Raw genomic sequence first — 12,178 nt, 5'->3', positions numbered from 1 at the left:
ATACCCCTTTAGCTTTTTGAGTAATAAGACAGTTCCTACATTTCTCTCCTTTCAATCTCACACCCACAAAATTTTCTCATCTTTGCTGGAAAAATAAATCTTTCCCAAACCTTGAGGCCATTTCTATCGGAACTGAGGTGCTTGCACATATAACAGTAGCCCAGAGATTTTCAGAGCCATACTTTGGTCTATAAGCCATAATAAATACACAAAATACCAAGCTGTAATGGGAGATCTCATTGGCAGAAGCAAACAAATATTAATGGTTTAGTAAATTCAGATAGTGAAAGAATATCTTTTGCCTCAACTAGAGAAAGTATTAGTATTAGTATTTAGTATTTATTGAATTTTTATACCGCCCTTCTCCCGAAGGACTCAGGGCGGTTCACAGCCAAAATAAAAACAACAATAATATACAGATAAAACAATAATTAAAAAACTTATAGATGTATGGCCAAATTAAAACATTTAAAACCTTAAAAACCCCATAAAATTTGTATCAAATATTAAAAATATTAAAAATATTAAAAACTATTTAAAATTCCTATGCCAGTCCTGCGCGAATAAACAGATACGTCTTCAGCTCGCGGCGGAAGGTCCGAAGGTCAGGCAGTTGACGAAGAATTGACGAAGTCCAGGGGGAAGTTCATTCCAGAGGGTGGGAGCCCCCACAGAGAAGGCCCTTCCCCTGGGGGCCGCCAGCCGACATTGCTTGGCAGACGGCACCCTGAGAAGTCCCTCTCTGTGCGAGCGTACGGGTCGGTGGGAGGCATTCGGTAGCAGCAGGCGGTCCCGTAAGTACCCTGGCCCTAAGTCAGGAGCGCTTTAAAGGTAGTAACCAAAACCTTAAAGTGCACCCGAAAGACCACAGGTAGCCAGTGCAGCCTGCACAGGAGTGGTGTTACATGGGAGCCACGTGCATCTCCCTCTATCACCCGCGCAGCTGCATTCTGAACCAACTGGAGCCTCCGGGTGCTCTTCAAGGGGAGCCCCATGTAGAGAGCATTGCAGTAATCCAAGCGAGAGGTAACAAGAGCATGAGTGACCGTGCATAGGGCATCCCGGTCAAGGAAGGGGCACAACTGGCGAATCAGGCGAACCTGATAAAAAGCTCTCCTGGAGACGGTCGTCAAGTGATCTTCAAACGACAACTGTCCATCCAGGAGAACGCCCAAGTTGCGCACCCTCTCCACCGGGGCTGCAGCTGACTGTACTGGGGTGCTGGCATCCACAGCCACTCCATCTTGGAGGAATTGAGCTTGAGCCTGTTTCTCCCCATCCAGACCCGTACGGCTTCCAGGCACCGGGACAGTACTTCGATAGCTTCGTTGTGGTGGCCTGGGGTGGAAAAGTACAGCTGCATATCGTCAGCGTACAGTTGGTACCTCACCCCAAAGCCACTGATGATCTCACCCAGCAGCTTCATATAGATGTTGAACAGGAGAGGCGAGAGGATTGACCCCTGTGGCACCCCACATGTGAGGCGCCTCGCGGTCGATCTCTGCCCCCCTGCCAACACCGTCTGCGACCGGTCAGAGAGATAGGAGGAGAACCATCGATAAACGGTGCCTCCCACTCCCAAACTCCCCAGCCGGTGCAGCAGGATACCATGGTCGATGGTATCAAAAGCCGCTGAGAGGTCTAATAGGACCAGGGCAGAGGAACAACTCCTGTCCCTGGCCCTCCAGAGATCATCAACCAACGCGACCAAAGCTGTCTCCGTACTGTATCCGGGCCGAAAGCTGGACTGGAACGGGTCTAGATAGACAGTTTCATCCAGGTATTGGGGTAACTGACGTGCAACCACACTCTCTACAACCTTCGCCACAAAGCAATAATTTCCCAAAACAGCTGGGTCCAGGGAAGGCTTCTTGAGGAGGGGTCTCACCACCGCCTCTTTCAAGGCGTCAGGGAAAATCCCTTCCAACAAAGAAGCATTGATAATCCCCCGGAGCCAGCCTTGTGTCACCTCTTGTGTGGTCAGCACCAGCCAGGAGGGGCACGGGTCCAGTAAACATGTGGTGGCATGCAACCTCCCCGACAACCTGTCCATGTCCTCTTGTAATCTTGTTTTGAGCTTTTCACTGATGAAAAAAAGCCTAACTAATCTGGGCTATTAAATTAATGCAGCAACAGTTGACCAATTACCAAAAAGAATCTTACAAATTCATAGTTGATGTTGGGGCTGCCAGATTCTGGGATGAAAATATCTGAATAATTACTAGATGGCAGTAAAGAGTTTCTTTTATAGGTATCTTTGCCACTATCATGTGGTTATCTGGAGATTTGCAGCCCAAATCTGGTAGCAGCATATTGCACAGTATTTCTTTCATTCCCATTTTGCAATATTTTGGCTGAAAATAACACTTATTTACCAACCAACTGTAACGTGCTTTTTTATGCAAAGCTCTTAATGAGTTATAAGAGAGCTAATGCTCAAGAAAAACAAACAAAACACAGAACACCCACCCACTTTGACTATGAAGAAAGATTTGGCTTTGGGAGCAATTGGGGAAGAATTCAAATTGACTAGCATGGAAAGTAGGCTACTGCTGCTACTCCCACATCAGTAGACTGCAAGACATTTTCTCCTTTTGCAGATCCTCCTCCAGGTTTGTAAAAATATCTACTGCAAAGGCATGGTTCTATGTGGCCTCACTCTAAATAAGCAGTGAGTGCCACATTCCAACAACCAGCCTATTCATATATAGAATAGAATAGAATAGAATAGAATAGAATAGAATAGAATAGAATAGAATAGAATAGAATAGAATAACAGAGTTGGAAGGGACTTTGGAGGTCTTCTAGTCCAAGCCCCTGCTTAGGCAGGAAACTCTATACCCTTTCAGACAATTGGTTATCCAATTTCTTATTTAAAACATCCAATGTTTGAGCATTCACAACTTCAGGAAGCAAGTTGTTCCACTGATTAATTGTTCCAACTGTTAGGAAATTTCTCCTTAGTTCTTGGTTGCTTCTCTCCTTGATTAGTTCCACCCATTGCTTCTTGTCCTGCCTTCAGGTGCTTTGGAGAATAGATTGATCCATTCTTCTTTGTGGCAGCCCCTGAGATATTGGAACACTGCTATCATGTCACCCCTTCCTTAAATTAAATTAGACATACCCAATTCCAGCAACTATTTTTTATATGTTTTAGCCCCTCATCCCCTAATAATCTTTGTTGCTCTTCTCTGCACTCTTTCTAGAGTCTCAACAACTTTTTTACATCATGTAAAAAAGCTTTACTACCAAAATTGGATGCAGTATTCAAAGTGTGGCCTTACTAAAGCATTATCAAATGGTATTAACCCATCATGTGATCTTGATTCTATCCCTCTGTTTATGCAGCCTAGAACTGTATTGGCTTTTTTGGCAGCTGGCTCATATTTAAATGGTTGTCCCCTAGGACTCCAAGATCCCTCTTACATCACTATTATTGAGCTAGGTACTACCTATACTACCTATACTGTGCAGTCTGTTTTTCTTGCCTAAATGTAAATCTCAGTTTTCTCACCACTGAGTTACATTTTGTTAGATAGCATCCATTATACCTCCCCCCTAAACCAGGGGATTTGCAGGGTCTGATCCATAAAGTAAAGATGATGGCCCTGATATTGTGAATGAAACTCTGCCTGTTTTTATGTGTGCTACACATGCAGTGCATATAAAAAACAGGCAAAGCTTCCATTGCATCTTTGTGGTTGCTGTTTTCATTTTTGCAATCATAACTGCTGACATCTTTTAGGCAAAAATTACCTTAGAAGCCTGCTTTTACCAATATCTCTGCTGTACAAAGTGGAACAGAGATGGTTAAACGATGTGTATTAATGTGCATAGTGCGTAAATATTAATCTCAGTTAAATGTGTAAAATGTGTAACGCAAGTTCATTTAAAGTACACATAAAGGCCACTTTATTGGTTCATTCATATTCAAAACTCACCCTGAAGTACAAAGGATCTTAGGCCTGGTTTAAAAACAAAAGCTACTGAAAAGAAAAACAATTACTAAAAATCAACTTCCCATTGGACTTACTTACCTAGAAGTAAGTCCAATGGGAATCAATACAGAAGGTTAATTGGGGAAAAAGTAAATGAGAGAAGTGGGTCTCTTCTTAAAAATGAAGCACAGGATGAAACAAAAATCCTATTTTGTTTCGTGGCTTTCTTTGTTTATTTTCAATATTGGTGCATTGTTTTTGCAATGAGTATTCAAGGTAATGTCATGCAATGAGGATATAGAATATCCAAAGATGAAACACAATGATTTGAGAGTCCTAAAATATTCCTAAAATCATAAAGTTGAAAGGGAACATTTTGAGAACGGAAGTTGTTCTACCAGTAGGCTTGGGAAATGTGTGCTTTTTGAAATCGTCAAAACCTAAATAAAGGGTTAGATGTCATGAGATTCTTGGTAATCTCTTACCCAAGATCTCATATAGATCTTGAATGGCAATGTGAAATCTCACACAATATTATGTGAGAATACTAATTTTTTCAAAATCTTACCTAGTTTTTGGGCATTGGCCAATCTTTAAAATGTATTTTTTACTTAATTTGGCCATCTAATTCATTTAGATTGACCAAGAATATTGTCAGCTTTCATGCAAAATAAATTTAACATGCAAGACTGCATTTGTAATCTATGGGTTAGATTTCTTCATATGATTTCTTACCTCAGTGTTATTTAAATTGCATGTGTGAGTTCCTGAAAACCAGCCTTCATTTGAACATTGATCAATATCTACTTTCTGTAGATTTATGTCGACTTTCACAACACCCCTGAAAAAGAAAGGAAAAAATGATTAATTTGCATAAGACCCAGGGTACCATGGAAAGAAACAGAAAAAAGCTGTAGTCCATTTTAAGATCATTTCTGAGAAGTTATGATTAGTGAAATGAAACATCTCATTTAGTCAATCTAGTTACAATCACCAAAACTGCACTAAATATTAATGCCAAAAAAGGATACATTCTACATAGCTGGTATATCACAGCACAGCTTTCTTTTATCTGGTGCTCTTCAGTTTAATGGATTAAATAATCATCATTCATCTTCTGTGCCCAGTTGAGATGCAACACTATTCGGTGTGTATGGGAAATATATTCCAACATCTCTGGGAATATTAGATTTGGGAATAGTGCATTAATTTATGGTAGTTATACAGGTATACAGTAGTTATATAGTTATACTGTTGATTCATAACATAATTACGATTCCTAATAATAATTTACCCAATACCATCATTCAATTTATTTTCAAACAGAGAAAAAGTAAACTTCCATAGGGTCTCCTGAGTCATCCTAAAATCATAATGGAATGGAGTAGAATTATTGTTTGGTTTTATGAACAGAAATTTTCTGTGCCAAAGAATAGTCTATCTGAGGCAATTTAAGAAATTTAAGAAAATTGGGCCAGACTTCCCAACTGTCTCTTAATTCTGGACGGTATAATCAAATATATCTGCAAAGTTCATGGTAATGAAAGACTGGCATAGTGAACTGATGAGGATAAATATAAAAAAGAGAACTCTAAATATAACACCTATTTTTAAATAGCATTAATAAATAATACCGTAAATAACACCCATGAGAGTGACATACTAGGAACCATCAGTCCGTACAGGATGCAAGTAGCCACTTATCAAGTATTTACAGGTTTAAAATATTTGTAGTATGCATTCTGTTCAAAATAAACCTGCATATTTCACTTTCACTGATTTAGTTGTGACATGAATGCTGATCCATGTGAAGTTCATTTATCACCTTCCCTACCTTGGAAGAAATATTGTTATAGGCAGAAATAATTGCATTTACTTTCTAAAATGCATTCAGTCTCAAGTGATCTTTCTTATCTTCATTTAAAGTCTGGAAAGGCCAAAATGTATTCCATAACAATTTCCTGGAATGGACATCTGAATTTGTAGCATTGACTATAGAGAAATATGAATGAGAGTTGTAGAATCATAGCTTATCCATATCTCTATGGTCTTTCCCTTTAGGAAGAATAATATAACATGCCCTTTTAATGTAAAAGGCCTCTTATATAACCCCAAGCTTGAAAGGGGTCAAATTAGAGCAGGGATTTGCAACCTGTTTTCATGAAAGCCACTAAAAATTTGTAAGATTTCAGTCTTATTATGTGAACAGTTGAAAGATGTCAAAAGGAACCATATTGTTGATACATAAAAATAGAAGCTAATGGGACACCCTGTCCCTTCCCCCCCAAAGCTGGAAAACCTCTGCCAGTGAGAATACACAATTGGGGATAAAAGAAACAAGAAATAGGCTTTGGAAGAAACTATTAATGCTGCCATTGTAACTCAAAACTCTTTGTAGCATTAGCAGGAGTTACATCTCAGAAGCCATTTCATTATTTAATTTTGATGCTAACAAAGCCTGCTTTTCTACCCTTGATCCAATACCATATAATGATCCATCATCTTCTTTGTGGCTATCCTGATAATTGATACCTTTTCCACTGATTATTGTGGTTGGTTGGTTTGCTCCTTACTTGGTGCTTATGAACTTCACCCTGTATTTAGATCAAGTTTAGCAGATTGCCCTTAAGCAGGGGTGTCAAACTCAATTTCATTGAGGGCCGCATCAGGATTGTGTTTGACTTTGGGGGGCCGGGGTGGGTGTGGCCAGAGTGCGTGTGGCCAGCTTGATGTCACTCTATGATCAAATGCCACTTTTGTTTGTACCTTGTTTTGCTAACACCCTGCCAGCGAAAACAGAGCTCATGAAGAGAGCGTGCAGCCCTTACAAGTTCCCTTTTCGCTGGCAGAGGCATTGTGGGCCAGATCCTTCACTGTTTCCAGGGCAGTGATCTGGCCCATGGGTCTTGAGTGAGACAGCCTGCCCTAGAGCAAAAAGTAGGGTATAAGTCGTGTCAATAAATAATAAAAAAAAATTTTTTTTAAATGAATAAAATAATAAATTTAAAAAATTAACTACTTCTCAGGACTACTCCATGCCTTGTGAAATTGGCTTTGACATTCATACATTTATTTAGTTATAAATTTATATGGCCACCTATCTTTCAACCAACTCTGGGAGGCTTCCAATCAAAAATTAAAATACATATAAAATAATATTGAAACTATAAAACTAAGTCAATTAAAATGCTAAAAACAACAAAAACCTGTTGCTGAATCAAGCTTCGAATGTGTGACTATTTAGCCAGGCCTTCAAAGGAAGGCTAAAAGAGTAGAGGCCTGACGAATTTCAGGGAACACAGAACATTTCGTATCTTCCATATCCAGACATCTTCATGATAAAGCCCAAGTTTATAGACTTCCCTGAAAATGAACTTGAAAGATACAACTGGAAAACTGTATCTTGTGTGTTTCAATCAGAAACTTAGTTTTTCCAGCAATAAGCTGTTTTTATCTTATAGTTAAATTTAACATGGTTTCTTATCTCTGTGACATCTATATCAGTCCACATGAATTTCTCTATTACTTATCATATAAAATACTGGCCTATAAGCAATCTACAACATTAAATAGATACATTTATAGATAGATAGATAGATAGATAGATAGATAGATAGATAGATAGATAGATAGATAGATAGATAGATAGATAGATAGATAGATAGATAGATAGGTAATCAGATAGTGAATGAAGACACAAAGTATAAAACAGGGTCCAGCAAAAGCCAGAGAAGAAATAAATGGAAAGGAAGAGGGAACCATTTAATGAATCTGGATAATAACATGAAATAAAATACTGTTTCAAAAATTAAAAAAGAATGAAACCATCTTAGCAAAGATAGACTGAATATTTGGATACAAAAACTTCATTGCATCTCCTAGTAACGTTGACAAACACTCCCAAAAGAAGGACATTGCATTCTGTGGTCAATGGACTGACTCACTACTGTAGAAAGCAATTTCCTATCTTCTTAAGAAAAATGAATTGGGAACTAGGTAAGTATTTTTCCAAATAACATTCCACAAATGGGAGAACAGCTAACTCTAATGCATAATAACCTCTATGGAATTTCTCTGAAACACTAAACAACAATGCATTTAACCTCTCTGCTTGTTGTTTGTCAAGAGTATTTCCCAGGGGTACCACCTGTAATGTTGCAGAAAGCAATCAGCCAGGAAGCTAGCAAGAAACAAATATTACCCTCATAAAAAGAATCATGATGAATTTGATCAAACCATTACTTCATAGATGTAAGACAGGTTGGTCTCCAAAATCTTAGAATCTCTCAAAACTACTCAATTGTAATGTTTAATGTGGAGATGTGGTGAAAGAAATTTTGATGGATTAGATTTGATAACTAGAGCGTAAAGGACCCTGAACTGCAATTTATGATGCTGTTAAGGATAAGGATAAATCAAACAGAAATATCCAGAAATACAAAAAGCAAAAGAAAGCAAAATGGCTGCCTACTGATAATCTGTAAATAACTGAAGAAACATAGAAAATAAGAGATAACAGAGACAGGAAAAACTGGATAAAAACAGAAAAAGACAAGGACTGGTATCTAAATAAGCAATGCAAAGAGGGTAACAAATGATTAGGAAGGACAAAATATCCTTTTATCTAAAATTACAGAAATGAAGAACATCTTTTATACATATGAGCATAATAAAAGATGAAGACAAAAAAATTAAAAAGAAGACACAAAGAAAATCTGGCATGAAGATAGTACAGTACAAAAAAGATCCTTAAATCTGTGATAAGCATACTAGTTTGATCACTGACCATTTGATTATTTATTGTGAAAATTGAAGTTAAATTGCTACTTCAGGAGATGATGACATATACTAGCAAAACTGCTTAAAATCTTATAGAAAAACGCACTTAAAATACTACATTTAGTTTGCAAACAGGCATGGGAAAGACAGGTGTAGCTGAAGGGCTGGGAAAGATCCATTAATATTACAATACTAAAAAGTGACATTGCTAAGAAATGTTCATCAAAGAATTGAAAAATTGCATTGATCTCAGATGCTAGTAAGGATTTTACTAAAGATTTAGCAATTCGCTTTTCCAAAATACATAGAATAAGAACTTCGAAATACACGAACTGAGTTAAAAAAAAAAAAGCAGGAGGAGCAGAAATCACATTGCTAAAATAAGATGGTTAATTCCAAAAAGACTAAGTTTTCTTTTATTGACAAAACCTTTGGACTGATTAGACCACAACAAATTATGAATGCATCATGTATTTTTGGAAGAAATTATATGATGACAAGAAAGTAACATAACTGAAATTGGTACAATTAACTGCTTGAAAATTGAGGAAAGCTACAACTGTATATTGTCATATTATTCTTTAACTCATATAGTGAATGCACCTTAAGAAATGCTGAAGTAGAAGAAATAGAAAGTGGAAGTAAACATTTTTAGAAGACCTGAAGCATGGGCAGATTAAATGTAATTTAAAAAAACTCACAGAAAACAAGGCAGATCAATACTATCACAATTAACAGAACATGAGTTTATGGGAACTCAAAGAAGAAATTATTGAAAGGCAACCTGGAAAAAAATGACATCCTTCAATGATTTGGAAGCAATGTCAAAAAGAAAGATTAAACATAAACATAAACATAATAACAGAGTTGGAAGGACCTTGGAGGTCTTCTAGTCCAACCCCCAGCCAAGGCAGGAAACCCTGCACCATTTCAGACAAATGGCTATCCAACATTTTCTTAAAAATTTCTAGTGTTGGAGCATTTACAACTTCTGCAGGCAAATTGTTCAACTGATTAATTGTTCTAACTGTCAGGAAATTTCTTCTTAGTTCTAAGTTGCTTTTCTCCTTGATCAGTTTCCACCCATTGCTTCTTGTTCTACCCTCAGGTACTTTGGAGAATAGTTTGACTCCCTCTTCTTTGTGGCAACCCCTGAGATATTGGAACACTGCTATCATATCTCCCCTAGTCCTTCTTTTCATTAAACTAGACATACCCAGTTCCTGCAACCGTTTTTCATATGTTTTAGCCTCCAGTCCCCTAATCATCTTTGTTGCTCTTCTCTGCACTCTTTCTAGAGTCTCAACATCTTTTTTACATCGTGGCGACCAAAACTGATTGCAATATTCCAAGAGTGGCATTACCAAGGCATTATAAAGTGGTATTAACACTTCATGTGGTCTTGATTCTATCCCTCTTTTATGCAGCCCAGAACTGTGTTGGCTTTTTTGGCAGCTGCTGCACACTGCTGGCTCATATGTAAATGGTTGTCCACTAGGACTCCAAGTTCCCTCTCACAGTTACTACTATTGAGCAAGGTACCACATATATGGTACCTGTGCATTTTGGTTTTTTTTGCCTAAATGCAGAACCTTACTTTTTTCACTGTTGAATTTCATTTTGTTAGTTAGCGCCCTAAAAAAAGATTTTTTAAAGTAAATTGGTGCTAGCCATACATGTGGTATTTTATTAAAATTTGATTTTATTAAGATTAATTGAAGTAGCAATTAAAAGAAAAAGGAATTAATTATAATAATTAATTAAGTGCAACTCTACCTAATTTTTTTATAAAGGATTTTACTTGTGCAAAAGTCAACTGAAGCTGATTAGAAAAAAGTTGACCTTTCTCATGCTGCATTCTGGGACACAGAGGCCAGGCAACAAGGGCATTGTTCCCTTTCATTATGGATCTCTTGAGACCAATGTTTCTCAACTTTGACATGTTTAAGATGTGTGAACTAACTCCCAGAATTCCCCAGCCAGCAAAAATATTGCTCTAGGCAATAATATTTAGGGCAATATCTTATATATTGTGCCAAATGTATATTTGCCAAATGGCAATATTTACTGGTTTTGGCTTTTATCTGCATTTAAGACCAATATCAAAACTGTGGAACTGATCTGATTCATTTATATACCTATTCATGATGCAGTTCCTGGGACAATTTATCCCAAAACAGCAAATTAAACATTCAGAATACAGTCATTCAAAACAGCAACTGTATCCTATGTATATTTCAAAATCAACTTGCTTTGTAAACTTATGTAAAAGGCTAAGGCAGGGGTGTCAAACTTACATTATCATGTCATGTTGTATCGGGACTTTTTTTCCCTTTGCTAAAACAGGTGTGGGTGTGGCCAGTGCATGACGCATCCGGCCCGTGGGCTGGGATTTCGACAGCCCTGGGCTAAAACAATGTCTCAATCTCAGCAACTTTGAGAAGTGGACTCCCAGAATTTCCTAGCCAGCAATTGCCTTGGAAATTCTGAGAATCTGAGTCCACACATCTTGGAGTTGCTGAGGTTGACAACTGTCTGGGTAAGATGGTGGATGACTGGGAAATTTGCAATGCATAAACCTAATACAGAGGATGCCAGGCTGGGGAAAGCTGTATTAGTTCACCTAGAAAAAGAAAAAGAGATCTTCGTATACGTCACACAAGCTCTATGATCAGGTGGAATTAAAAAACAAAATGATCTAGTTGCTAAACGAAGTGGGTGTCCTATTAGCGGTGCTGTCTTGATGTTTTGATAAGGATATGGAACATTAGCTGCATGATAACTAAAATTTGGCTTGTCAGCAGCATCAAATCACTCTGACATTTATCTAGCTTGATAATGCTGCCTAGCAAAATTCAAACCTCTACTATTTGGTTATAAAATAAATAAACAAATCATGATAATTGTAGATCTGATTATCCTAGAAGCCTTTTTTTTCATTTTAAATAAGCATTCCATCTTTTTATGTAGTATTCTAATGCTAATATAAAATACTAATATTAAAATAATATTTTACTTTATGAATTTAAGGAAAATTTTCAAGGCCAGTAGAGAAGAATTCATTATTTGGTAGCAACTAATTAGAGCCAGTTTAGTATAATGGTTAAGGCAGTAGGCTAGAAACAGGAGACCATGAGTTCCAGTCCCACCCTAGGCACAAAGCTAGCAAGGTGACTTTAAGTCTGTCACTTTCTCTCAGATTTAGAAAGGAGGCGATGGAAAATCACTTTTGAAAAACCTTGTCAAGAAAACTGCAAGGACTTCTCCAGGCTCCCTCTGAGAGCTGGACGTGGAAGGTGGGGGGGAAAGCTTATTACAAATTAAGTGTTTAAACATTTCAGAATCCATGGCATCAGAAGAGTCCAAGATACCCTTGTACCAGAAGATGTACCCTTGTATCAGGGTACATCTGTATGGCAGTCTGTTGATCACAGAACGGTAGATACCTACAGATCAACAGT

General features: G+C 37.7%; 2 protein-coding genes across 3 annotated transcripts in view; both read right to left on the bottom strand.

Moving 5' to 3' along the window:
- The window catches only part of THNSL1 (threonine synthase like 1), a 112,633-nt gene that overhangs the window by 34,193 nt on the left and 66,262 nt on the right, over positions 1-12,178 (bottom strand). The window contains exon 5 of one of the 2 annotated variants that reach the window (XM_058181178.1): positions 4,674-4,779. The gene's annotated coding sequence lies outside the window, so the exon portion shown is untranslated. Of the gene's footprint in view, positions 1-4,541; positions 4,780-12,178 lie in introns of those variants that run through there. The other variant, XM_058181177.1, reaches the window with a different exon arrangement.
- The window catches only part of GPR158 (G protein-coupled receptor 158), a 161,009-nt gene that overhangs the window by 130,845 nt on the left and 17,986 nt on the right, over positions 1-12,178 (bottom strand). The window contains exon 2 of the mRNA XM_058182758.1: positions 4,674-4,779. Within this exon, the coding sequence (XP_058038741.1) occupies positions 4,674-4,779 (106 nt within the window). The remainder of the gene's footprint in view (positions 1-4,673; positions 4,780-12,178) is intronic.

This window comes from Ahaetulla prasina, chromosome 4 (assembly GCF_028640845.1).
Source record: "Ahaetulla prasina isolate Xishuangbanna chromosome 4, ASM2864084v1, whole genome shotgun sequence".
NCBI lineage: Eukaryota > Metazoa > Chordata > Lepidosauria > Squamata > Colubridae > Ahaetulla > Ahaetulla prasina.
Note: the sequence above shows the minus strand (reverse complement) of the source record. Positions and strands in the feature narration are given on the sequence as shown.